The sequence below is a fragment of the Poeciliopsis prolifica genome, unplaced genomic scaffold (genome assembly GCF_027474105.1).
Source record: "Poeciliopsis prolifica strain line A6 unplaced genomic scaffold, Auburn_PproV2 SCAFFOLD004, whole genome shotgun sequence".
NCBI classification, from domain to species: Eukaryota; Metazoa; Chordata; class Actinopteri; order Cyprinodontiformes; family Poeciliidae; genus Poeciliopsis; species Poeciliopsis prolifica.
Genome location: NW_026562379.1, coordinates 8,165,012 through 8,190,669, shown reverse-complemented (window position 1 = coordinate 8,190,669; position 25,658 = coordinate 8,165,012). Strand labels below are relative to the sequence as shown.

At 37.3% G+C, this 25,658-nt stretch overlaps 1 protein-coding gene across 1 annotated transcript; it reads right to left on the bottom strand.

Moving 5' to 3' along the window:
- Nucleotides 1-2,871: 2,871 nt before the first annotated feature.
- On the bottom strand, nt 2,872-24,727 carry kcnj5 (potassium inwardly rectifying channel subfamily J member 5). Its single transcript, XM_055029027.1, has 4 exons — nt 24,582-24,727; nt 10,643-10,722; nt 7,247-8,120; nt 2,872-4,505 (listed from the first exon to the last, which is right to left on the bottom strand). Exons 2-4 carry the CDS (start codon nt 10,703-10,705, stop codon nt 4,135-4,137), a joined length of 1,308 nt encoding a protein of 435 aa, XP_054885002.1. The 5' UTR covers nt 10,706-10,722; nt 24,582-24,727; the 3' UTR covers nt 2,872-4,134.
- Nucleotides 24,728-25,658: the final 931 nt, after the last annotated feature.

Genomic DNA, 25,658 nt, shown 5'->3' with positions numbered 1-25,658 from the left:
ATCTCTTAGCAAGATGCATGAAAGCACTTCTACCCAAAGCTTTAGACCAGGCAAAGATCTTTCAACACAAGCAAATTCCTCTTCATCATGTGTTGAAGAGACAGTTGTGTTACCCAAACAGCTGTCAGAGTGAAGCAAATTACTCTGGTTATAGTTGCAAGATCATGTGTAAAAATAAATTAAAATAAAATAAAATAAAATAAAATAAAAAAATCAGTCACATACTTTTCCAGTTCTTTATGCAAGCAAATGCTGAATACAGTTTTTCTTCTTTTGGCCATAACATATTTAATCTCATGAGAACACACAGAAAACAGGTGACATTTAAGAAAATGAAGATGATCCATCCATCCATCCATCCATCCATCCATCCATCCATCCATCCATCCATCCATCCATCCATCCATCCATCCATCCATCCATCCATCCATCCATCCATCCATCCATCCATCCATCATCATCCATCCATCCATCCATCCATCCATCCATCCATCCATCCATCCATCCATCCATCCATCCATCCATCCATCCATCCATCCATCCATCCATCCACTCTTGTCCCTAGAGGGGTTGAGAGCTATACTGGTGCCTATCTCCCGCTAACGTTCTGAGCGAGAGGCAGGGTCACCCTGGACAGGTCGATCCCTCAATATCAACCAATGTATTTTTCAACAAATGCCTTTTAAATTACATAGAAAAAGGTACTTAAAATGTCACTGTGAAAAGAAAGACACTTAATGGACATATATATTTCTGGAAAAATAACACTGCTTTGAGAGTAGGTGATTTAAGCACTGGAAATCTAGTCTTCTTCTAAATATATTAGATAGCAATGCATCATGTTGTAGAAATCACAGAACTTGCATGCTTAAAAAGTACCCTGTATTTCTTATAATATATTATTTAAAAGAGGGGGAGTAATGCTTTATTTATGCCTGCAAGTGTTGAATTCTAATGACAATTAATAAAACACTAATGTTTAAGGTCAGAGGTTTTCAAATTATGAGAGACATTGCCGCCCCTTCAGAGAGCAAATAAACAACTGCGCCCACCCCAAGTACATTATTGTTATTTTTTCATACATGTTTCAATATATAACTACTTTAGTTATATAGTGGCAGATGATATGAAAAAAAAAAGGGGTGGGGCTTTGCAGGCCACACAGTGCAACATCTTTGAATCCAGCCCATGAAAATCCCAAATTTAAATAATCACAGTCACGCTTTCTTATGTTTATAATTTTGCTTTCCCCAGACTTTGTCACATTACTCATTTTAATCTGTGTTATTGTGTCAACCCCAATCTACCCTTTGAAAATCCCTATAATAGGTCATGGCCAGCGTTATGTCCGGTGAAAGGTTTACATACACTCATTAGAATGAATGTCATATTACTTTTTGACTTTTGATGATTTTTTTAAGGAATTCCTGTCTTAAAGTTGAATAGTTATACAAGTTTAAGCAAGAATTGCTTGCATCCACACATGGCTCCATCTTTATCATACATTCTTACATATTTAAACATGCATAAATTTATATTCTCTAACATTTGGTTGACTTCGCCTCAAGCTGCAGGCGAAGTCTTTTATATTTAAAGACTTCCACATATTTGTTAAAATTATCATTACAGCGTAATAGTGTACTATAAAATAGATAATCTGTAAAAAAAAAAAAAAAAAAAAAAACAATCTCCCACTGCCTTCTCTCTACAGAAATATACCACTTAGTCAGAAACAACCAATCAAAGCCAGGAGGAGTATTAGCATGGCAATCATGCTAATGCTCACCCCCTATTGCTTGCTCTTTGCTAGGCCACAGCTGATTCACAACAACATAGCCTGCCACCAATGCTAAAGCAAGTTAGCATAGCTGCTTATGACAGCAGATAAATAGTTTTCCTGTAACGCTAAGTTGTTTTTTGTAAATGTGTTTGGACCCTTTGGAATAACCTGTTGTGTTCAAATATGGGTTTGGGTTCTGATTCTAGGTGAAGTTATTTTGGGTTATATATTTGGGCACATGATTAAATTTTTGTCTTGTCGTGAAACTTGAGGGAATCACTTTGAGTACAAGTGCCTTTTTCTTAGTTGGCTCCCTCCGAATCAGAATTGATGTTTAAACTAGCTTCACTGAGGCCAGTGTTTCAGAAATGCCCGGTTTAAAGCTGGTAGGTTGGTCCTGAGCATCATACACTAATGCAAATTGTATTTTATTTGATGGTCATAGTTTGGGTCATCACTGCCAATTTAAACCTACTTTTGGGAGTGTCAACAGAACAATGAAAACGCATCAAAAACTCTTTTGGAAAGGACAACATTAGGCTGACATACTTTTAGTGTAGGAAATTTCTCTAAAAGTTCAAATTCACAAATACCCTACCAGAATATCGCCTTGAATAAAACCTTGTTGATGGTGCTGTTGCACACTGCAATGGGATGTTTGACAAATAATTACATTTATATTATAGCCCATCTCTACAATTTTCACAAATAATGCTAACAGAAAATGTATCTGTTATATTCAGCAATTAACCATCAGTGTGTGAATGTGTGCACTTCACACTACAAAGGGCAGAGTGAAGTGCTTTGAGGTTCTCTTGACTAGAAAAAGCGCTATACGATTACAGGCCATTCAGAATAACTAAAATGACGTTCATGAACATGAGCGTATGCAAACTTCTGACCCGAGCAGTAGCTGACATGCTAATTTTGGTGTGACATAACAAGTAAAAACCAGAAAAAAGGACATTTAACCAACATGTTTACAAGTCCAGTCACAAGACAAAAACCTATTTTAAAAAAATCAAACAATGAGTTGTCCATAAACTCAATAAATGTTAGAACATTTTTTTAATAGTATTTGGGCACTTTTTTAAAAGTTTTTTGCATGGCAGAAGCATATATACATTGAATTATAAGTATTGCATGTCTAAAAGGAATCATACAGTATTTTAGTTTGAAATATTTGAAATATTAATATACTGCACTGTGTATAAAACTTAGAAACCTTTCAAAGTGAAGATGATCATGAATATTTCTCTTTTCTGAAACATTCTAAATGCCATTTCTAAGTAGGAATGACAGGCGTCAGCCAACAGCAGCAGGTCTGTGGTTTGTTGAGTTAGTGTTAAATCCCCTTACAAGAACTTGTGCTTTTTTTGTCCTAAAAAAGTGGCTTGAATTTAGGGATTTATTCTGTTACTATGACAATTAAAATAAACTCTTTACCAAACCAAGTAGTTGACAGAAGAGTAAAGTCAGTGGCATATATAGCATTTGTCAGCTTTTGCTTGTTATAGTAGTTCCTTTAAACCTCAAACAATGCATACCAAATGAGGTACTATGAAGATTCTTTTGGGTCAGCTCTACCAGTGGTTCAAAGACATTATACACAGAAACACACTGTGACTGTATTTAGGACAGCACAGCAATGACAAAAGAGCTGAACAAAGAAACGCAGAACTGCGCTATGTTTGCCAGTAGATGTAACATTTCAGTGGCTTCCAAACTCTTCTTTTGCAAACTAGAAGCACTATGTCTTTACTTTTATGTGGGAGAGATGTTGTATTAATTCTGACAGAAACAGGAAATGAATTTTTTCCTTATTTTAAAATAAAAGAAATGCAAACAGTGTTTTATTATCACATGCAAGCTGCTTTCAGACATTTGAATTTTTTAAGGTGACTTTTTAGACAGGTTTTCTCAATGGGAGTGAATGGAAGCTTAAAAAATGAAGACTTACAACATCTTAAAATGAGAATATTGGTGCATCCACAATAAACTCATGGTGTGCTTTCAGGGCTTCCAGCTTTAGTTTACTTTAAACCATAAAACTTGAACTCATGTGAAATAACAGTTTGGTGATCCTTGTGGTTATAAAAAGCCCCCAAACTCTAAGAGTAGTTATAGTTATTTTAAATGTGTGCCTCTGTATGAGTAATATATTTGTCTACAAAACCAATCTATGCCATAGATTGATGCTCTTATGTTGAAGTATTGCATGTGTTGGAATCTGGAGACAAAGTCTGTTGTCTCAAATTACTGCAGAGTAAATAAATGGCCATTGATTAAAAGAAGCATTGTCTGCTCCAGTCTTTGCTGGACTTCTTGGTTGATGTAATGCTTCAGTCAGGAAGTCAATCAGTGATTGGAGGCTCCTCGAGAGCAGCAGCTAAGCCATTGTTCTCTCCCCTGTCACTTGAATCTCTTTCCTCCATCTTTTCATCCTGACTTAGTGGATTCAACTCTGACAGGCAGTCCAGGGGGTCAAAAGTTTGCGTTTTAGGTTCGGGGCTTAGAAGCGGGAGCTGAGGCAAAAGTGGTTCGTCCCGAAGCTTGGTGGCTAGCTCCTTTGCGCTGCAGGTGGGAGTGTTGGTCTCATAGACGTCATGGAAGTTGTTGTAGTCTACTTCGTAGAAGCCCTTTTCCAAAGATAAAACAGGTGTGAAGCGGTAGCCCCATAACACCTCTGTATCCAGGTAGGAACTTCGAGCCTGACATGTCATTCCTGCAACAGATATGGACAGGAATGAGTGTATTCACATGCACATATTACAGTTTTCCACACTTAATCCTTGCAAGGCCACAAAGAACTAGTAGCTATTGCCACCAATTATGCATGTACAGACTCACACCTACGTGCAACTTAGGTGAGTTAAAGGGTTCCCACATGTTGTTATACTCCATCAAGAAACTTCTATGTATTTATTCCACATTTTTGTGCAGAGTTCCACCACGGAATCGGCTGTTGAATAGAGAAGATTCTATTTTCAGATTTGATCGCTCAATCCAAAAATATAATTCCGATATAGTTCCAATCAATGAATGCACTATAGAATGAGTTACACATTACATGTTTAAAAAAATCTTAAAGTTCGCTGTTTTCAGTAGTGAGGTAACTAAAAAGGATATTTTCTACAGCATTGTGAGTCACGTCGGTGTCTAATTCAGACTACAAGAGAGAAAGGTAACAACTATGTTGTCTAATTGTATTCATCCTCCATGAGCCAATTATTTGTGGAATTGCCTTTTTCTATAGTGATAGCTTCAATTCTTTCAAGGCATGTCAGCTTTGCATGCCGAGAGGCCTGTATGTCATAATGCAGGCCTGGCAGAAGATGGTACGACAACAAACTGCAGCATAGTCACATATTTTTCAGAACATAATATTTCACTGCCTAAAGTGAAACATTCTTTCTTCAATCCTAAAGTGGAGTATGTTTTCTGTTACACAAATGCTGGCGTTTTAAAAAATAATAACACATATTGGATGAGATACACTGCTGCACTGGAGATCTATGAATCAAATTGTTTTTCATTTGATTTCATAAAATGAAGAGGATTTAGGAATATAGCAGCAACACAATAAATTATGTTAAAAATACAGTACACTAGAAGTTTTTCGCAAAAAAAATTGGTTACAGTATATAAAGGATTCATTTATTTATTTTTTAATAAAGCAAAACGTAGCGTGATTTCAGATGATATAGTTCCTAAAAGAACACTAATTTCAATTAATGCTTTTATATTCCTGAAACAATTACCATCAGATTGTAGCACAGAGTTAATAACCAAATAATAAAATAGTCAAAATTCTTCCATCATGGGATTGATATATTAGAATTATATTTCAGTAAAATACTTTTTGAAAACTTAGCTTTCTGTCTCTTCTCAATGTGTCCTTTTCCATGTAAAGATGGCAAAGTATTCTAACTTACAAAAAAAGAGCAAAGAGCCTCAGCAGAAAAGAGCCTGTTGTTGTTTTTGCAACAACAGGCTGGAGTTTTATGAATTCTGAGAAATGGCTTAAACAAGTCTTATTTTTTGTATAAATAATTTTACTACGGGCAAAAACTTAAACCCTCCATCTCAAGTTTGCAAGCATCAAATAATGAAAACAAAAAAACTGTTGCCGGCAACACCTATAGCACATAACTTGGCCGCTGGCAGAAGATGGTACTACAACAAACTGCAGCATAGTCACATATTTTTCAGAACATAATGTTTCACTGCAGTTAAACGGCTTCTTTCTTCAACCCTAAAGTGGAGTATGTTTTCTGTTACACAAATGCTGGCGTTTTAAAAAATAATAACACATATTGGATGAGATACACTGCTGCACTGGAGATCTATGAATCAAATTGTTTTTCATTTGATTTCATAAAATGAAGAGGATTTAGGAATATAGCAGCAACACAATAAATTATGGAAGAAAGGAATGGTTTTACTATAAAATAAAGAAAAATCTTTTACTCCCTAAATGCAAACATTTTCTCTGAAAAGGTGTTAGCTGAAAACTTGACATATCTCTGCATATGTCAAGTTTGCAGTGCAAACTTGACATATGCGTGTTCGTGTTCAGTGTTCAGTGCACCCTAAAAATTTGAATAACACAAAAGAAAATCAGATGGACTGCTTGAGCATTCTGCATTTAGACAGCTGTCCATGTGGGAGAGAGCAACTGAAACACAAATCATTAAAAATGACAACATTCAAAGCATATCACTATGCTATAGAATATCAACAACAATTCTTCCAATAGATTCTCTCAGCAGATCATTAATTGGTACTGGAATTTTATGCCAGTTCCCCTGTCAATAGAACTTTATTATCCTTATTGCGCTAGAAATATATATGTATATATATTTTTTAATATTCTGACTATATTTCAATATTCTGAGTATTTAACTATGGATTCTAGTCCTCTGACTTCTCACAGCAGCAGCTCCTGGCCTTGTAAATGTAACCAGCCAGGACTTCAGAATTTACCCAAAACAAAAACCTGTAGTGTGGGTAGCTACACTTTATTCATTTTGAAATAAACAATATCAAAGACAAAACCTGGAAGTAGCAATAATGGGGATGAGGGCTGCCGAGAGTACAAGGAAACACTTGAAATGCTTTTGTAGGTTTTAGTTTTACGTCCCATTTAAGAAAATTACACAAAACCCTTTCGATTGAAGAACAGTCATGAGCTTATGTAATACCAAATCCTTATTAAAACTTTTACTGTTACTGAACTAAATGTCTTAGTATTTTTGATGCTCCAAGAAAGTTCAATTAGCCTTTCATCATTTAATAAATTACAACATTAAATCTGCAGAACACCTTTATTTCCTCTCCATTTCCTCTATCCATCCTTCCATCCATTATTAATGTCACTTTGTACTCTTTATATTTGCAAACAAAATATATTAATTCTTGACACATCCTCCAATTCTACTTTTTCATTTGTTTCTTTCTTCATACCTGTGGCTTCAACCATGCCTTCAAGGATGACGACGATTTCGAATTCCTCTTTCTCCATTTGTGCCATGGACATTTCCCAGAAGGGGCTCTTTTCATTGATCTCATGAGAAATGATGAGTGGTGACACCAGGAACAACCGATCATCCCCTGTATCAAAGCCAATATTTATGTCAGTCTGGTTGAGTGGGATGAACTCCCCCTCTTTGGTCTGCTGTGAGCGGATGAGCTTTGCTCTAATTGATGCCTCCACAATGTGAGAGTTCCTCAAGTCCCCCACTCGAAACATCAGGCACATCTTGTTGTCCCGCACTGATATGACAGCATTGGTCGAAAACATGAGGGTCTCGGCGCGGTTCTTTGGCTGTGAAATCTTGACAAACATGCACCCCACCATAATTGCGTTAACAATGGATCCCAAGATGGCTTGCACTAAGAGCAGTATAATACCTTCCGGGCATCGTTCTGTAATGACACGATAGCCATACCCAATGGTAGTCTCTGTCTCAATAGAGAAGAGGAAAGCTGAGACAAAACTGTTGAGGTTTTCCACACATGGGGTCCAGCCCTCTTCATCTCCATGCACCAGATCTCCACGAACCAGTGCAATAAGCCACCAGAGAAACCCAAAGAAAAGCCAGTTGACAACATAAACCAAGGTAAAAATTAATAGACTGAAGCGCCACCGCAGATCCACCAGAGTTGTAAATAAGTCACTGAGGTAACGATAGGTCTCTTGCACATTTCCGTGATGAACGTTGCACTTGCCATCCTTCTGCACATACCGCTGACGTGGCTTTTTTACAGGTTCTGAAATCAAGTGGGTTCGCTCGGTTGAGATCTGAGGCTCCCGCAGATGCTTCGGGAGTTTCTTTACCTAGGATGGACCACAAAAGAGAGAAAAAAACAGAGGGTAAAACAAAATAAGCGTGCACAAACAGCTTGAAAGAAGTTTGCACTGAACATTTACTTATTTTCCTGTACAAATTTATTTTTACAGCCTTTATGTTTTGTAAGTATATGATTCTCAAACTATGGTACATGTACTATGGGTACTTGTGCTGCCTGAAATCTCACCCTTCAAGTAAAAATGGAAACATAATTAAATGTTGCTGATGTTCTTTTTGTGGCACAACGAATTTTTACATGGTTCAGTCTAAATTTCAAAAATGTCTCTCAAGATAATGCAATTCATAAAAATGCTTACAGATTGGGGTGCTTTTTCTAATAAAAAGGTTTTAGAACCATTGGGGTAAAGTTTTAGTAGTGAACTTGTTTTAAGTGATGTGCTCAGTGATACCAGAAAAAACCAACACTCATTACATCTGGCTGTCTCACAGCAACACCAAATGCAATCAATAGCTGCATCATAAAGTTGCCTCCTGTGCTCTGGTTGCTACTGACGTTGAAGGTGCCAGTCAATGTGTGCATATGGACCAGACCCGAACAGAAACAGACTAAGGACAAAAGAGCACAAGGACACCGGGGTCTTTGTCTGTGCTGGCCCTGCTCCAGCAAGGCAGTCTGGCTCCACAGCTGTGTCCTGTCTCCCTCTGTGTCTCCTGTGTTCTCTCCTTTTCTCTCCCTTAGCTGTGGTCAAGCTAGGTAAGGGTTGCTAGCTTGAGCAAATTTTCCATTATTTCTAACAGACTCTTATGTTATCATTGACACAAGCTGCTTTTATTAGCAGCCACATATTGTTATTGAATTGAATGTCATTTTCCACGAGGGTTAAAGGAAAATAGCACTACAGCTTCACACTTCGGTGATGTATTTCAACAAAGGCTGACCTTGTTTTGCTTTTGAGTAACACAAGCATATAGCAGTGAAGTAATAACAAACATACATCAAGACAAAGCCATGTGCAGCTGACAAACAAACCTATGACCAGTGATAAAATGAAATTTTCAAATATGATGTGAAGTTGTCTCAACATACATTGCTGCTAATTGGACACTTGTCGCCTATATTTGTTCAGTATCATGCGGATATCATTGAGAAATGTTCATTTTGTTGTGTTCATGTTGGCCTTTACGAGCTTTCCACTGTCAGTTTAGCTGGAAAAGAAATGGATCAAAAGCACTACAATGACCTTGCAGTGCCTTTGATTACAGAGCCGACAATTAAAATCTGCTCGACAGGTTTATTAAAGGTAGTATCATTGATGTGTCAGGGGAACTTTTACTGCTCTCCTATGTTTAATTATGCACTTTCAGTCAGACATGGGTGTACTGTAATGATTTTCTTCAGACTGATTTGAGGTCATCCTTGTGTAAGGACCATATCAATGAAGAACTGAGAGACGATGCTTATTGACCTGAAGCAACTTGATCAGTTTGGATGAAATGTTATCATAGCATGTAAACACAAGGTAAAACTTACAAATTTAGGGACAATGAGTTTACTACTTGCAACTTTTTCCCTTACCCTAAGAGAGGACAGGAGATTTTGAGCTGTTGCAGCATGTGGTGATATTACAGTAAACAATCAGTTAAGGCTGAATGGTTCAACCTTTACCGTTGTGTTGCCTTGCGGGTCAAAAGTGACCCACCAGCATGTTTAGCTGTAGAAGAAAATACCCTAAACGATCTTTTTCCAACTTGAAATTTCATAACTTTTCCTAAATTGACCATTGCATTCCTAATTTTGACTCATATAGGACAAAGGGAGTAAATAGAATAGATACATCTGTCGCACTTTTATATAGTATATTAAGGGTCCTCTTTGCATCTCCCTCCAATATACAAGCAGCATGCACCACAATTTAAAGTGTTTCTTTAGTAGTCAATTTTTAAAGCTTGTAGTTTGTGTAGAAAGCCATCCTTTTACATCACTCATGAAAACAAGCTCATTCATTTAATCTTGTATGGTCTAATTGAGTCATAGAAGTAGCTGTCTCAACCAGTACTGCCTTTTGTAGTCAGTACCTGGGGTTGATGGTCCATAAACAAATTAATTAGCAGCCTCAGCATGGCAGCAGTAAGTGGAAGTTTTTTTGTTTTTTTTTCCATTTTCCTTATTGAGCCTTTTTTTTGTCAGGCTTGAGTAGCCGCCAAAAGTTCCAGTCAGCTGGGGAATGAGCGCAGATAACAAGCATGACTCCACCATCTGTTATAGGCAAGTGTTGGACATCTTTATCATTCTCAGTGCTAGCAAAACTGAATTATGCATTGATCTGAGTATTGAGGAAATTTAATTATATTTTGTTTGTCAGCACTTCTCCAAAACCTAAATAAATCTTGAAAGCACACTGGTTGCACATTTAATAGCCGTTTTACTTTGCCTACTGTTAAGCTTCTGCAATCGCCAGCTTTGTTTCCTCTCCTCCTTCTCCATCTTATTTACTGCAGTTTAGCAAACATCAACCTTTCAGCAAAAAATTGTGGATTTGCAGTTTACCTGTGCAGGTGTTACCCCTATCTCCATGTTGTGGTCCATGAGGACTCGGGAATCTCCTGCCATCCTCAGCTGGAGCACACCTGTGGAACATCACATAGGTGAATAATCTTAGATGTGAACTTTTCTAGTTTGTTGTATTTCTGTATGTACAATTACTTTTATAAGATGGCTTCCATTGCCGAATAAACTTTAAAATTGATCTATAAAAGGCAGCATCCATTATTGCTTTACTAAACATGATGTGTGGCATCAACATTCTTCTGCTGCTCATGGTGGGTCACTTCGGGGACATAAACCTTTCACACAGAAGTCTTGTTGCCCTCTGGTTTAATTAGCAGTGTGAACGACCACATAAAAAAAAAAAAAAAAAAAAAACATAAAAAAAGAAAAAACGGGTTTCATCAAAAAAAATTTGTAATTGAGCATCGATACTATTTGATTGCTGGAGAGCTCTGCTGGCCTGCACACCCGGGGTTAATCACCTCATTGGGACTCTGGTTAATATAGGAGCTGCAGGACCTTCACTCCTTGCTGGATGATTAACTTTGATGGTAGACTCCAGCTCTTCAGAAACTTCTTGTGACCTTATGCATTTTTTCTGTGAGTTTCTCTTGTGGATCTTTTTGTGACATGAGGTCTTTATTCTCCAGAGGTTTGATTATATTCTCCTGCCATCTCAAGATTTTCATGTTGAACAATCTACAGCAGCTTTGATGCCCTCAGCTCCTCACCCGACTGTCCAGCAACAAACGCTCTACCATCAGATGACCACAGCGCCTTCCGAACTCCCTTCAGGAATGCATGCTTTTCACACACCAAAACCTGACTTGCCTCTCCCAACGCTTGCTTACGGCCTCTCTGTTCATGACTCCTAAAATAACTTCCCTCTCTTCCCTCTGGATGACCCCAACTTGTCCAGAGTGACCCCAACTGTTGCCCATTACATTTTTGTTTGTGACTAAAACGTTCCACTGATATCTCAAGGGTGACTCTGCATGTGGGCCAGAAAACTACCAGCCACCATCACATACCTAACCTGTTTTCTTGAGCTTCACCTCTCAAATCTCCATGACCAGCATTACCTCCATTTGTGTTTGATAACACAAATGAAGGCATAGTTTGAGAACTATGTATGTTCGTATAGCACAATCAACTTGATGATTCATGCACCAAAGAATAAGTGTGAGAATAAGTGAGGTTTGGCATTATTTCATTATTTTCATTATTTCAAAAGAAGGTGAAAGTACTTTTATGAAAACAAGTTGGCTTGGCATAAAACAGTTTTAACAAAGTTTGCAGATGAATTTGTTTTTGATTCTTGAAATGCCATTAACCACAGATATAATCTCTACTTTTCGAAAAAAAATATTGTAAGTGCTGTGTTCTCAATTAGCACCCTCAAACTGAAGGACCGAAGAGTTGAGGACATGCAATAATGACCTCTGAAGTCCAATGATTTTGAGCCAGTTTATGCACAGATTTAACAATCTCCCAGAGAATATTGTGTCCCAATTTAAACATGCTCTTATAAAGAAATACTGAGTTTGTTGGCTAGAATTAGCCAACAAACTACAATTGTTAGCAAGATTAGAATATCTATGAGAACCTGTATTGGAACACAGGTATGTTAGGTTTCAGGTTATTGGTGATTATCTTGGTCCACCAAATTTTAAATTAATCTCTATATGTACTGACTCTTAACTCCAACACTTCTTTGCCACACTCACTGGAATTATGCACTACGACTCTGTTTACGTTCACTTCCCACAAAACATTTTAATGTTAAAAGACTTTGTTGCCAATTAGTAGGGCTATGCAGTTATAAAAAACTTAGTATTTAGGCAGAGATTTTACCTAGGACTGTATTTTTTGTTTAGTTGAAGCGGTCATTTTACTAGAAATAAAATCACCCTTAAACATCAAGAAGACTTGACCATGTTAAATGGTATATGGAGTAGGAATGAATCCACATTGTTAGAAAATAGTAGCTCAAACATAATCTTCACAATGCCCACCTCCCCTGACAGAGCAATTACCAAAGTGTTCCATGCTGCTAGTCTTGTTATTGAGCTTCAGATATAAGTTACACAATGTTTACATTGAAAATGTCAAAATAATCCCTGACAATTTGCTGTACTTGCCTACAAATAGAATGCACCAGTTCCCTAACAAGCTCTGGAATTATCCTTCTCGTGTTTGGATGTCTCATTAGACACAATTAGGACTTTTGTTACCAAAGCTCAACCTCACAAGGGAGAAAAAGAAAATAAAATTTACATCAAAATCTTTGTAGTAAAACACCCACACAACATAAAAATAATAAACCAAAGATGTCCCAATTTAAGCTTGTTATGACCATCATATCACAGTACTCTGCGTAACCTAAGTATTGCATCACATGGGAGATGACCCGGCATCCACTGCTGTCTAATTTGCTGGGATGATGAGGCAGGCTCAGCTGCACTGTTTTTAATGATGTAATAATCCCAAAGCACCGGCTGCTCATTGGCATCCTTGTCAGTCCTTTCAAATACATGTGCACAGATACAGACACACAAGTCTCCGTACACCTCTCACTCAGCTCCCATATGTTTCTCAACTCAGCGACAGCAATTACTGTAGACATAAATATTAATAATCTCTTTTGCTGAGAATACAGGTGCCTTACATTTCGAGTTGCATGAAATCATGAGTCTGAATATTATCCTTTGCAGTTGTTTTTAGCTCTGATGGAGCGATGAGATGTGCTGACAATTCGCTCTGTAGTGGGATTTATTTATTTTTTCTTAAAGTGTATTTTTAGACACCTTTCATGTGTAACAGCAGAAGTAAAAAGGGCCATCTCATTCATGTGATTTTTTTTATTTTTATAAATGAAACTAATATAAAGTGAGGAGGTATGAGTGTGTGTGTGTGTGTCTGAAGGTGTCAGATAAAACCCTAATTTTAGAATCTAAACACCTCTGGAGCCCCGCAAGAGGTGATTAATTTAGAGAACTCCTGGACTCTGTGTTAAAATCATCTCATAGATTTGCCAACCACACAGATGGATACATGCAACCTTATGATGAAGTAAGCAAATAGATACTTTTGTGGCTGCGTCCTGACCTCAACAACTTCTGACATTTCTCTGTCATGTTTCTTTGATGTTGTTCTATTTGATCACCGACAGGCAAGAAGAGTGAATGCAAAAGCTTGCAGAGGTGGGAGAAAACACGTCACAGCTGAGCTCCACACAGGAATGTAGTGTTGACATTGATGGTCCAAAGCAAAGGGCAAAGCGACGTGACGAGCATCCGAGCAGGGCAGGGACAGACAGAGGGACAAACAGACAGCAGAGACATGAGACACACGAGAAGCTATCATAAAACCCTCCCTGAATACATCGCCGGGGCTGCGAGATCTCTGAATTAAGCTCATTTTACGTCTTCTCACAAATTAAATATACTGTAGCTCACTGGGGAATTTGTGAACTTCCCAACCGAAGTGTGTTTTCAATAAGGCTGTAATTGCTGTGTCTGTTTGAGATCCACTCGACAAGCCCAAATGAGAGGTGTTCATATAGAGATACCAGATGGGATGTTTTATCTCCACCCTTTTTAAGAGGGTAACAAGCATTTATCTTGTTACCGGTTGGGTGACAGGATGCTTTAGCTGAATTGTGTTCGTATCCTGATAACAAAAGCACTCATTGTGCTTAAAGCCAGTGGGTATAAACGAATCGCAGAACTTGTTTCTTGAGGGATAACTTCACTACATATTTCATCCTTATTTACTGACACACCATGCAGTAAGCCATCATCTGAAAAAAGAACAGCGTGCTTCAGTAGAAAACCTTTTCTTCCTTCTAACCATTGACAAGTGCTATGAATTTTCCATGGGGTCTCTAATGCTGTCTCGGTCATTTACATTTTTTACAATAGCAAAACTCCAATGCTCAGTGAACTATTTTATACTTAATCCAGCTAGTTTTGTTTTATTTATTTTTCTAATTACAACAACACTAAAGCAGTAGTAATAATAAAACTGTTGTATACTGTAATACACAATAAAGTTGTACATTATTGGTAATATTGAGGTCATATTACTATCTTGACAGCAATAGTGTTAGAGATGGTTAGGACTTGTGTTACCAAGGGAGAGAAAAAAGGATTTTAATTTATACTAGTCATTATTAATTATGATTATTACATGTAATATAAATTTTATTTTAGATATTGGTATATACTTTTTTGTTTCTCTGTTCTTCATGTTCATGGAAGCAATAACTTAATTGAATTACTCATAAGACTCACAATGACATTCATAAGTTATTATCCTTATCATAAGTTATTCCCTTTACCGGGACAATTGGACATAATTTGATGGTGTAAAATATTTTATTTTCATTTAAACATATTTATTTTCTCTAGTCTGGATTCAAAATTAACTGTAATATATATTTTTGTTTAGGTTTTACACAGGAGACCACCAAAGAAGAACATAATGGCTTTTAGAAACAAAAACCTGAAAAGTACATGTATTTTTTTAATTCTGTATCTCTGGTTGTATTTTTAGCATTTTTTTTTCCCAATAAAAGGATAAAATCTGTCTCAGTCTCAAGTCTTCTGCACTTTCAAGCAAGTTTCCTCAGATCCTTCTACCCTCTGTTTTACTTTGATCCAGTCCCTGCTTAAGAAAAGCATTCCCCATCGCAATAGGCTTCCACCAACATGTTCATGTTTCATTTGGAGATGTTGTTCTCCTTGTAATGTGCATCATCAGTTTTGCACAAAATAGCATTTTACATGGAGGTCTAAATGTTCAGTTTTGCTAACGTATAACAAGAACGTCCCACTCCATGTTTCTGAGCTTTAATGGTGAGAAGAATTCCAAATGGAATCTTTAGGTTAATGTTTAAATTACATTTTAATGTAACATTTTTTGAAATTCAAAGAATGAAAAACCCTATTGCTGTCAAGATAGTATTATGACCTCAATATTACCAATAATGTGCAACTTTAAATATAGAACTCAATACTACTGATGTTTGAAGTCAGACTTGTTTTAGATTATGAAAACTGACTTTACTCATGGCTGCCTTTTGAGTATCCTTTATTGACTTGGCTCTTTGTCAAAAAGCCAATCTGATGAGGGAGAGATGTGGCACTGATAAGGATTTAACAAAACTTCTTGTAAAAAAAAAAAAAAGAAAAAAAAGAAATAGAAAAAGAAAATTCACACTTCCAAATGGAATTTTCACTCTGATAACAATAAAGATGGGGAAACAGTTCTTCAGTATTTTTTATTATTTATTGTCCCGGCTGAAGGAACAGCAGGGACAATAGAAAGATTTGTGTGGCTGTTGAGGCTGTAAGTATCTGCAGAGCCACTGTGTGTTATAGTTATCTCCAGTATTGGGGTCATTATAACTTCTCTGTTCTTCATGTTCATGGAAGTAATGAAACTTTCTTACTCGGCCCCATCCCTTCCTCCATTCCTCCCCTTGAGCCATTGTTACCAGACCTGCTATGAATATTTCCTCAGCTATCTCTGCTCACTTATGACACTATGAGGTCGCTCGGTCAAAAGACTAAATTCATCCCCAGCTAGTGTGGCTCTTGGCCCAACAAACACGCAATCAAATTCTCATGCACCCATAGATCCACATGCACACACTCACACTTAGATCACTAAACCATTTTCCTATTATACCTGATAGTGAGCTGAGTGTGTGGTGTGTCCTTCTCCTGGGGTGACCTTCTGAATGACATGACACTGCATCAAGAAGCTTGAATCACATTGAAAAAAACAATCTCCCTAATGATACCTCTATGTCTCTCCTTTTTCTCATGCACACTGAGATGTACCGTTCTCACTCTTCCTTGTTTCATCTCTCTCTCCTTGCAGTACGGTACATTTCATACATCAGTGGGGCTAGGCACCGCAGCTTGCAAAAGCCCTTCTTTTAAGATAAGGATTATTTTACATTGCTGCTTAAGTGGGAGGAGAATTATTAAAACTCCAACACCTACAGGAGCCAAATAGCACCCTCTTCAACCACGCTGACCTGTAGTGTGAGAGACAACATGGAGATAAAAAGACTTGAAATGTGTGAAACTCGGTTGGTGCACATGGTTTTGCAAACCTCATTTCACCTTGTCAAGGTTTAAAGTTACACTGGATTTAATCTCATTTAAAGTACAGTTTTGCAGTTGCTAAGTCCAATGCTTCTTGTTCCAAAGTGAAGAAGGACAAGTGAGAACAGTGGAACAGGGAGGCTTGGTTTAAATGGAGGATGGAGCTGCTGAGTCAGGTAGTACACAGAATACTGGGGGACCCAAAGGTCAATTGATCTCTATTAAAATTCTCATCGCAATGTTGTGTTTCCGTACTTGCCCCATTGAGCATCCTTCTTCTCTTTCCAATAGTCAGTACATATCATCTGAGAATGAAATTAGATTAGGACCTGTCACTTATGTGTTGAACAATTTAAGGCTGAAGTATTTTCCAGCTCAGTAATGCAGCATGTTTTCCACTGAAGTGTCGGTGATAAACTAGCCTTGTAAAAATCAGTCCCTTGTTCTATGCTGTTTACTTTGACTGGGCTCTCAGTTTTGGGAAATGATGGCTTCCACAAAGTATGGACTTTGTTGAAGTTTTAAACTGTAACCAATTGCAAAAGTTTGCCCGTGACGTCTGTAATGTGCCAGCTTACGTTGCAAACAGCCATCCTCCAGTGCAAAGGGAGAAGTTCCAAGCCAAATGTTAATGTTATTTTAATGTTAGAGAGCATGGTCATCTGTTGCCATGCTAAACATGCAGGCAGACTACTACTCTAAAACTGCACAGAAATTTATCATCATTCATAACTTCTCCTTCTGCTTGCTGACTGGTTCAGCAGACATTCTACGGGAGAAATCCTTGTCAGTGGGAGAAAGCCCAGACAGTGATATGAAGCAAAATCACAGGATGGCAATGGCCAGACTAGTAATAAACTTAAAGATGTAAAACACTTAAAGACTTTGAAACACTATCTCAAGAGCCCATAATAAATGTTCTGATTTGGACATAATTTGAGTGTCAATGTTTATGTCAATTGTTTGATTGCATGTATTGCTACATCTGGAAGTGTTACCAAAGGACATAAGGGGTTGCTTCATACATGAAGCAATAATTACCAGTTAGTGAGACATCTGAAGTCAATCGTTGCAGCGAGAAACTTCACCACAATGCATTGTAGATGAATTATATATCACAGATAGAGAGTATTACAGAACTACATTTTGGGCACATATCATGTCAGGTGGTCGCATTTCTTTATTTTCTCGCAAATGGGCTATGCAGGTGTTACCAAGTATTGGAATATGTTAAAGGGTAATGACTTTGTACTTGCATAGTGCCTTGTCAAATCCATAGGACTCCAAAGGGCTTCACACTACATTCTGTCATTCACTCATTAAGAAATAGCTCTATTCCTTTATTTAGAGTTAAGATATGTTTTTTTCCACAAGTAAGGTGTCATGTTTTCTACAACAATTCAAGTTCAAGTAAATTAAAAAGTTGAGTGTGCCTTTAGGATGTTTTTGTTGTTTTCACAATTCTGAAAGAAGGTTTAATATGGAAGTATCTAGTATCTAAATCAATTTGACTTTCCTATGCTTCTTTATGCCTGTTATTGATTCTTCTGCAATAGAAAAACATTTTGTCCATACGCAAAGAAATAAAAATTCCCCAGATGCACTCTTTGTGAGGAAGAACATTCACATTTTTAATGATGTGGATCAATGAGCATTTTTTGATAACACAACACAAAATAAAATTATTTCTAAGTATAAATTACTACAAACTCACATGTTAATATAGCTGCCACTGTGTGAGTGGATAGATGTTTCAAAGCATCAATCAATTGTTACACCAGACAGTTGCAGTTAAAGGAGTTGAAGTCTAATTTTAATAAACATAAAGCAAACAATGATAAAATCTCCCTTCACTTGCAAGATGATGTCTTAAGTGCATACATGCTATGAATATAAAACATTGAACAACAAATACACAGAGGAACTAACTCTAACCCTCACTGACCAGACCTAAACTCTTACTAGCTCACATTATGACTCTGTGACATTGTTTGCAATAAGTTGCAAAGTTTAAAGGGAAAAATAAGAGTAATCGCACTTTCGTTAAATTAAATATATCACTCATGTTCACTAAGCCAGCATCAAGAAAACAGTGCTGGACCTTTCTATTTTAATTATGTGGTCTCATAAAACACTAACCAAGGCATAAAATGCTTCAAGTACTGGAATAAATTTTTGCAAATGGATTCACACTTTAAAAATGAACAAAGCAACCATCTGTCACTCTCACTCTCTCAAATAGTAAGGTTTGCTTTGTGCAAGCCATTCTTGGTCATTCTTGTGGCGGACCTGACCATGCCTCACTGTGTAAGGTCAACATGATATGATCTGAAAAAATTCAATATGCCAAAGCAGAATCGCAACAGACAGAAAAATCAGTCAGACAAAGAAAATTGCAGTTGGACTCTAAAACGTTAAAAAATGATGAGGGAAACTAGTCAGCTGTGAAAAGTTGGTCAGTGTGAGTGTGACCACTGGTCATTGGTTTCAGCTCACAGATACATATTTTCTTGCAACAAAATACTGAAGAGAAACTGAGTCATCACAGTAAGAAATGGCTCAGTCTCTTCCTGTACGTCAGTGATGGCAGCGACATGCTGTGCAGTTTTGTTTTGTTTTTTCTAGTCACACTGTGATTGAAAGTTTACTGTTATGTCTGCTGGAGTAAAAGATCAAGACAAACCTCTTGGTATCTTGACAAACGTGTAAAAAGTGGCCAGCTTTGTAACAGGCAAGGAGGTGGACTCTGAGAATTATGGTGGAGCCGTAAATGAAGAGAAAGTTATGTTTCATAATGAACAATAAACAACCTCTGTGTAATTCTGAGCGGACAGAAGAACAACTGAAGTGAGAGGCTCGTTGCACTGATGCAGGATGGAGGGATTCAGCGATCCTTTGTTCTCACACTCATACACCTTATAACATAATTTTTGCTAATATAATCTGCTAACATAATTTTTGATCTAACAAAATACACAGTGATTGAAAGTGTCTTCAGAGTCTGATGGATTCTGTCTTTTTCTATTCTGTTAACTAGGACATTGTTGGACAAGTGGTAATCTACAGGATGCTGAATGGCTAGAAGATTTTAAAAAATGTATATTCATTTTATATTCATTTATTGTATATAATCTTTATATAATCTGTAAATCTAAATTGCCATTATTTATCCTGTATTATAAGACAACTAATATATATACACAATCCATTTTTCATATTCCTGTATATTCTGTACAATCCTGGTAATTTGTATAATATGTACATAGCTCTCATATTTATGTTCATATTGTACAAAACATTTATAGCACGTCATTATTCTCTGTTTATATCTTGTACAACTGTTTATAAATATTTATATCCAATATAGCACTTCTGAATAGATGCAAACTACATTTTGTTGCTTGTACATGCGACAGTGCAATGACAATAAAGTTGAATTGTATTCTATTCTATTCTATTCTATTTTATTCTATTCTATTCTATTCTAAATGTCACTTAAACTTCAAAAATCACAAAAAATCAATTTAGTGTTAATATCTGTAGTTACCCTGTAATATTAATTTTTATGGCACTTCCTGTGGAGGAGCTGTAGAATTTCTTGGTTGCACCTCCTACTGTTAAGTAGGTGAACCGATCACTGCAGCATAATGTAAAAATAAATAAATAAAAATACTCTGCTGTTATAAGTTGGCTACAGCAGCCTCAATGCTTAAGCATAATCTCATCATCAAGAGACTTATTTATTTCCATTCGATTCTGTGATGTTATAAGTAGCTGAAATTTCCTCTACTTTGGAGACACATGTCATATTGAAGTGAATGTGTTCAAAGGAACTCAAGCAGCAAGCGGTTTCATCCATGGCATACCAGTCTGTACTAGTAACAATGCAAAGGCTCTCACTGTTTTTTCAGCCCAGCATCTTTCATGATCTTATTATACTGTTAAGTCTGTCAACACTGGTAAATGTATCAGAGATCATCTAGAGGAGAAAACTTTGGGATTTTAGAGTCATTTGAAGAATGACATCCAAGACATTGCATCGCTGGGCTTTTCCTGGACTTGACATGTTGCATATTATTCTCGTTGACTCACAATCAGCTGTCCAGCCTGATGAATTGATTAAGATTGATACAGCATTAGCAAAGTCACATGGAAGATAGCCTGGGCATTGCTTGATTAAAATCTGGCTTAAAGCAGAGTCTGGGCCTTCTCCTGTTTACAAAGATTGCCTCTGGCAGAATTTTCAGCTAACAGAAGGTGAAGTTGTGAGCAATGGCGCAAATTTTCTGCGCTATTTTAGAATTGTAGTCTGTAGTCTATTTTGAGCTCCATGGTAGTTTGGAACTACTTTATCTTGTTTAACACTTCCTGAGTAGCAGCAAACTCTGATGGAATAATGCTGTGCATAGCCTGGTTGGTTCACTCCAAACCAGCTTAAATTCCACATTACCATTGTATAGAAACAGATAGCAACAAGCAACTTTCATTTGACCATGCTGAGACTATTTCCGTAGAGCATCATACCCAAAAAGCCTCAAGGAACAAATAAATGAACCACCTTCACTGCAGAAATACGAACATAAAATATAACATGTAATTGTATCTCATAGATGTTAACTTTTTACTTACTTTTTTGAAATTATTTGCAGCAGCTGAAATGATTTTGTAAAATCTTACTGCAATGTGAAGTCTGTACTACAATTACTAAAACCACACAAAAAATGCATCTCTTCAATATGTACCACAGATCAACTCATAATCATTAAATACATTTTCTTGCAGAATCCAGGCAAGAAAAGAAATCAGATATCACCCTCGTTTCTGTGACTGTCTGTTTAAATGTGTATTTGTGTAAATATAGAGGTCCTGAGCAAACCAGAGTACAAAATGATCATCCTTATGCAGTTTTTTTAAGCAGGCAGAAGGTGAAGCTTTGTTTTGTTCTGCGTGTGGGCAGAAGGGACAGCCCGTATATTGTCAAAACCTTATGCGTCATAAAGCTGTAGTTATTATGAAAGTATTATGAGGCTGCATATGAAACAGCAAAGCTTTATACTGCAAATCTTGTGCATTGGCATCACAGGTGACAATAGATGCGACACAGATTTGTATTTGCTGCAGCTTTATGAGAGTGTAAACACTCAAATATTTCTTTGGAAGGGAAAAGATTGTGAGGGAAATTGTATGCTGCCTGTTTTATTACACAGCACAGGAATGAATTAAATTCACATTGAACCTAGAAAGTGCAAGACTGTGACTTGTAAATGTAGCTATGTATCAAGTGTTGAAAGTTCTTGCTATCAGAGTGCTAGACCTGCAAATACAGATTACCATTTACATTTTTCAACAGTATTAGAAAAAAAACTCTTGTGCAGCATTATGTTATGTGCACACACTTTCCAGAGCATTATGAAAAATAAATAAATAAATAAGCTTCACGCCTGGCTAAGCTCTTGACACAAATATGCTGCTGCGGTATGTGAAAATGTAGATCTGTCTAAAAAACAGAGCGTTCTGCAGGCCCTCTGGAGACACATATTGTTGACTAAGAAAACAAATCCAATTAATTATTCACAGTATCTTCCTTCTTGAGAATCTCCTCTGACCCAGGCGAAAATTATATTTGGCCTTTTGCCCAGTTTTGCTCATCCATTTGGATGATCAGGGCTTGGAAGACAAGGACGAAGGAGCTGGACCTAGGTACACAACTGTGAGCTATATCTACAGTGATATGACTGATACTAAGGTTAAAAGGGCTATCCATTAAAAAGCATTAGATCTCACCAACTCACTATCTTCCCTGGGACACCCAATCAGGGCTCAACCAGCTGTGAGCAGGCTCTGGGGAGATTAAAGTGATAAAAGTAACTTTGGGAAAGGGACAGCGTTTGTGACAAGGACAATCATTAAGAAATCCTTCAGTCCGTTTGACCTTCTATTTTTCTTTATTAGTTTGAGAATGTGGATAAGTAAAGTTTTTAATAGTGAGGACAAAGATGGAAAGAGATTAAGAGTCTACACAGCGTGAGTGAAACTCCTCTGACATTCCCTTTAAAAACACAGCATGAACAGTAACTGGAAAACTGTTATTGGATGACATTTATTTTAAAACCATTAAAGAAAAGTCAATGATGGTAACTTATGTACACTGGGAGTTTTTTGTAAGAATGTTGAGCTCCGTACTCCTGTCACAGAATGTCCCTTCACCTGTATTATCCTCAAAACTATTTTATGTTTTAACCTTACAGAAAGTTGTTGCTGAATAGCTCAGGAAACTTGTGAAAAAAAAAAATCTCAATGAGTTTTTTTTCTTCCTGTTTAAATAAAAGTTGTAAACATTGCTTTGTCTACAAGAATAAACAAATGGATAATAACCATGAACCCTTAAAGTTCTTTGATTTTTGCTCCTTCAATTCATACTGTACCTTATAACGGATTTTCTAAACAGTTTCTACTGGAGCAATGCTATTTCTTTCTATGCCTCATCACTTTTACACCAGACAGAATTTATGTTCTCACATGCAGAACCATATGCTTATTGTATGCTAACTGCAAAGAAATGCTGAAGAATCCTGATGATGATTAGCTGGGTGTAATAGGAGTTGTTTTTTTTTTTTTTTTTTTTTGTCTTTTTAGCTTGTTCTAAAGGTTTCTGCACAGAAATCCAGAAATGTGATCTCATTTTGCAAGAGTTCACATTTGAATTAAACAACCTCTGAGTAGCAATTCGCTTTTCACCGTTTTCTAAAAATTGAGTTTGCTGTGACTGCATGCATATCTTTGTGTGTTAGACAGTTACTATGTACAAATGCTCCAATCAACCCCTCTTATGAGGCAGAAATTTTGTAAGCCAACATGCTAAAGAGATTGATTTGAATTATGAAATATTTGTCAATAGTTATCAAATATTTATCTCTAAATACAGTTTGCAACATTCATGAAAACAGCCAACAGCTATCAAGAGACTTGTCTTACTTTCTTTTCTGCTTTATTTCTTTTTGCAGAAATAAAGCAGAAAGATCTATGATCTATGAAAAATGTGCGTTTTCATGGATTTTGTAGAATCTATGAAAACACAATGAAAACCAAAAATAAATAAAACATACTGTGCTTTATGATGGGAAAGTGGAAGACCCCCCCATTCCTGCTGCATCACACAGAGGCACAAAGAATGATTTGAAGCAGCACACACATTGACGTTCGCTTCAGGTTTACTCTTGTTTCTGATGCTGCGCTCGTGAAACTCCTGCATTGCACTGAAAGAACTACAGAGCAAAATCCGAGCAGGAACAAACAGCAGGACTGTTGACAGGCTCCTCTCCGCTTGCGTCAGAGATTCATTGCCTTTTTGATTACCCTGCCCCCGCCACGAGAGCGAGTGGATGCATAGAGATGATCTATGTAGCTCTGCGGTGGCATAATATAAAAAGGGCAAGATGTGATGAGCGCTGGAGGAGGGGAATTTGTGTACTTTTCTCATCAACACTTTTTTTGTTTTCCAGCTCTCCTGTTTCACAACTACATCGTATCCCTCATTCTCCCTTTTGCTATTTATCACTGTCTTGTTTGGTGCTCACAGCTTTGGGTCTCTCATAAGGAGATGCGTACACTTTTCATCCGACAAGTCACTGGAGAAGGGATTGGAGAGATGAAACGCAGCATGCAATGCCAACTGCAGTCAAATGTATAGGTGGGGGGAGCTTGGATGTGATGCCACAGTCGTATCATGCATCAGCAGCTTTAAAAACCTTCGCTTTCGTATTTTATCTTGCCCTTCTGTTTTATCCTCTTTTTTTTCTTCTTCAACAGTAGAGGCTTACCTTCAGGTCTCTGCAGGAGTAACTGGCAGGCTCCCTTCAAGGCATTTCAAAGCTGCTCTTCACCCCACGACTGTGCGCTTCTTCCCTGGCTTTGTTCAATCAACAACAGCCCTCCTGCCTCCCTCCTGCCACCCAGCTCCTTCTGCTCTTCACTGCTCTCTGTCTACTTCTGTGCGAGAGGGGGGTCTGTGTTCGTGTGTGTGAGGGAGAGTGAGAGAGTAATAGACAGAGCAAGAGAGAGACAGTGAGAAAGGGAGAGTGGATAGGAGAGAAGATGTGAAGGATGTTTTGAGCTGCGGGTTTTTTCTCAGATATTCTCACTTTTCCCACCCTTGTCTTTGAGGATTTGAACTTTGTGTGTGCCTTTTGCTTCCTATTGCACAGGTTTACAGAAATTGCTCCAAAAAATGTCAAATACATGGTTTATGGTGTGGAGAAGGGATTAATATGTATGTGTGTTTTGATACTGCGGATAGGATAAAAAGAAAAAAAAATACTGTGTTAAACAGGAGGCTGGCATAATCAATTGCACTAAAACTGCAGTCGAATAAAAGCCTCCATGGTGCAAGAATGACACACAAAAATATAAACAGAAAGGAAGAGGGGAAGGAATGAAGGGAAACAGGATAAACATAAAGAAAAGAGGCCAGTGGATTCAGAATGTCACATTATAAGTATACAGCAAAGTTCTTGAGGGGATGTCACAAAAAAGAAAGAAAAACTCCAAATTTTCTTCTAACTCTAAAGACAGCCTGTTTTCAAAATCTAACTCAGGACATGTGAGGGTTCTTAAAGCATTGACAACAGCTCTGTTTGTGTCACAAATTTCCATCTTCAATAGTTAATGAGCAAAATTAGCATCAGCCCCTTTCTACATCCCTGGCGAGACAAATAAACTAAAGCAGCCACTGCTGCCGTCAAAGATTTGCTCATTTTCATTTAGTAGATTTCACTACTTAGAGATAATCTGTTTTGTTGTGTTTCTCACATAGATGAAGTCAGTTAAGGAGCTGCTGCTGCCATTACCACTTTGATTTATTGTGAGTTTGAAGCAAGACAGAAACGCAGACCAGAGCT

What these genes read in the sequence shown, in the direction of transcription:
- kcnj5 (XM_055029027.1), bottom strand. Translation starts at nt 10,705, where the DNA reads ATGGCAGGAGATTCCCGAGTCCTCATGGACCACAACATGGAGATAGGG. An exon ending in TAGGGGTAACACCTGCACAG is followed by an intron (nt 8,121 to 10,642) that starts GTAAACTGCAAA and finishes GGTCCATCCTAG; the next exon opens with GTAAAGAAACTCCCGAAGCA. An exon ending in AGGCATGGTTGAAGCCACAG is followed by an intron (nt 4,506 to 7,246) that starts GTATGAAGAAAG and finishes TATCTGTTGCAG; the next exon opens with GAATGACATGTCAGGCTCGA.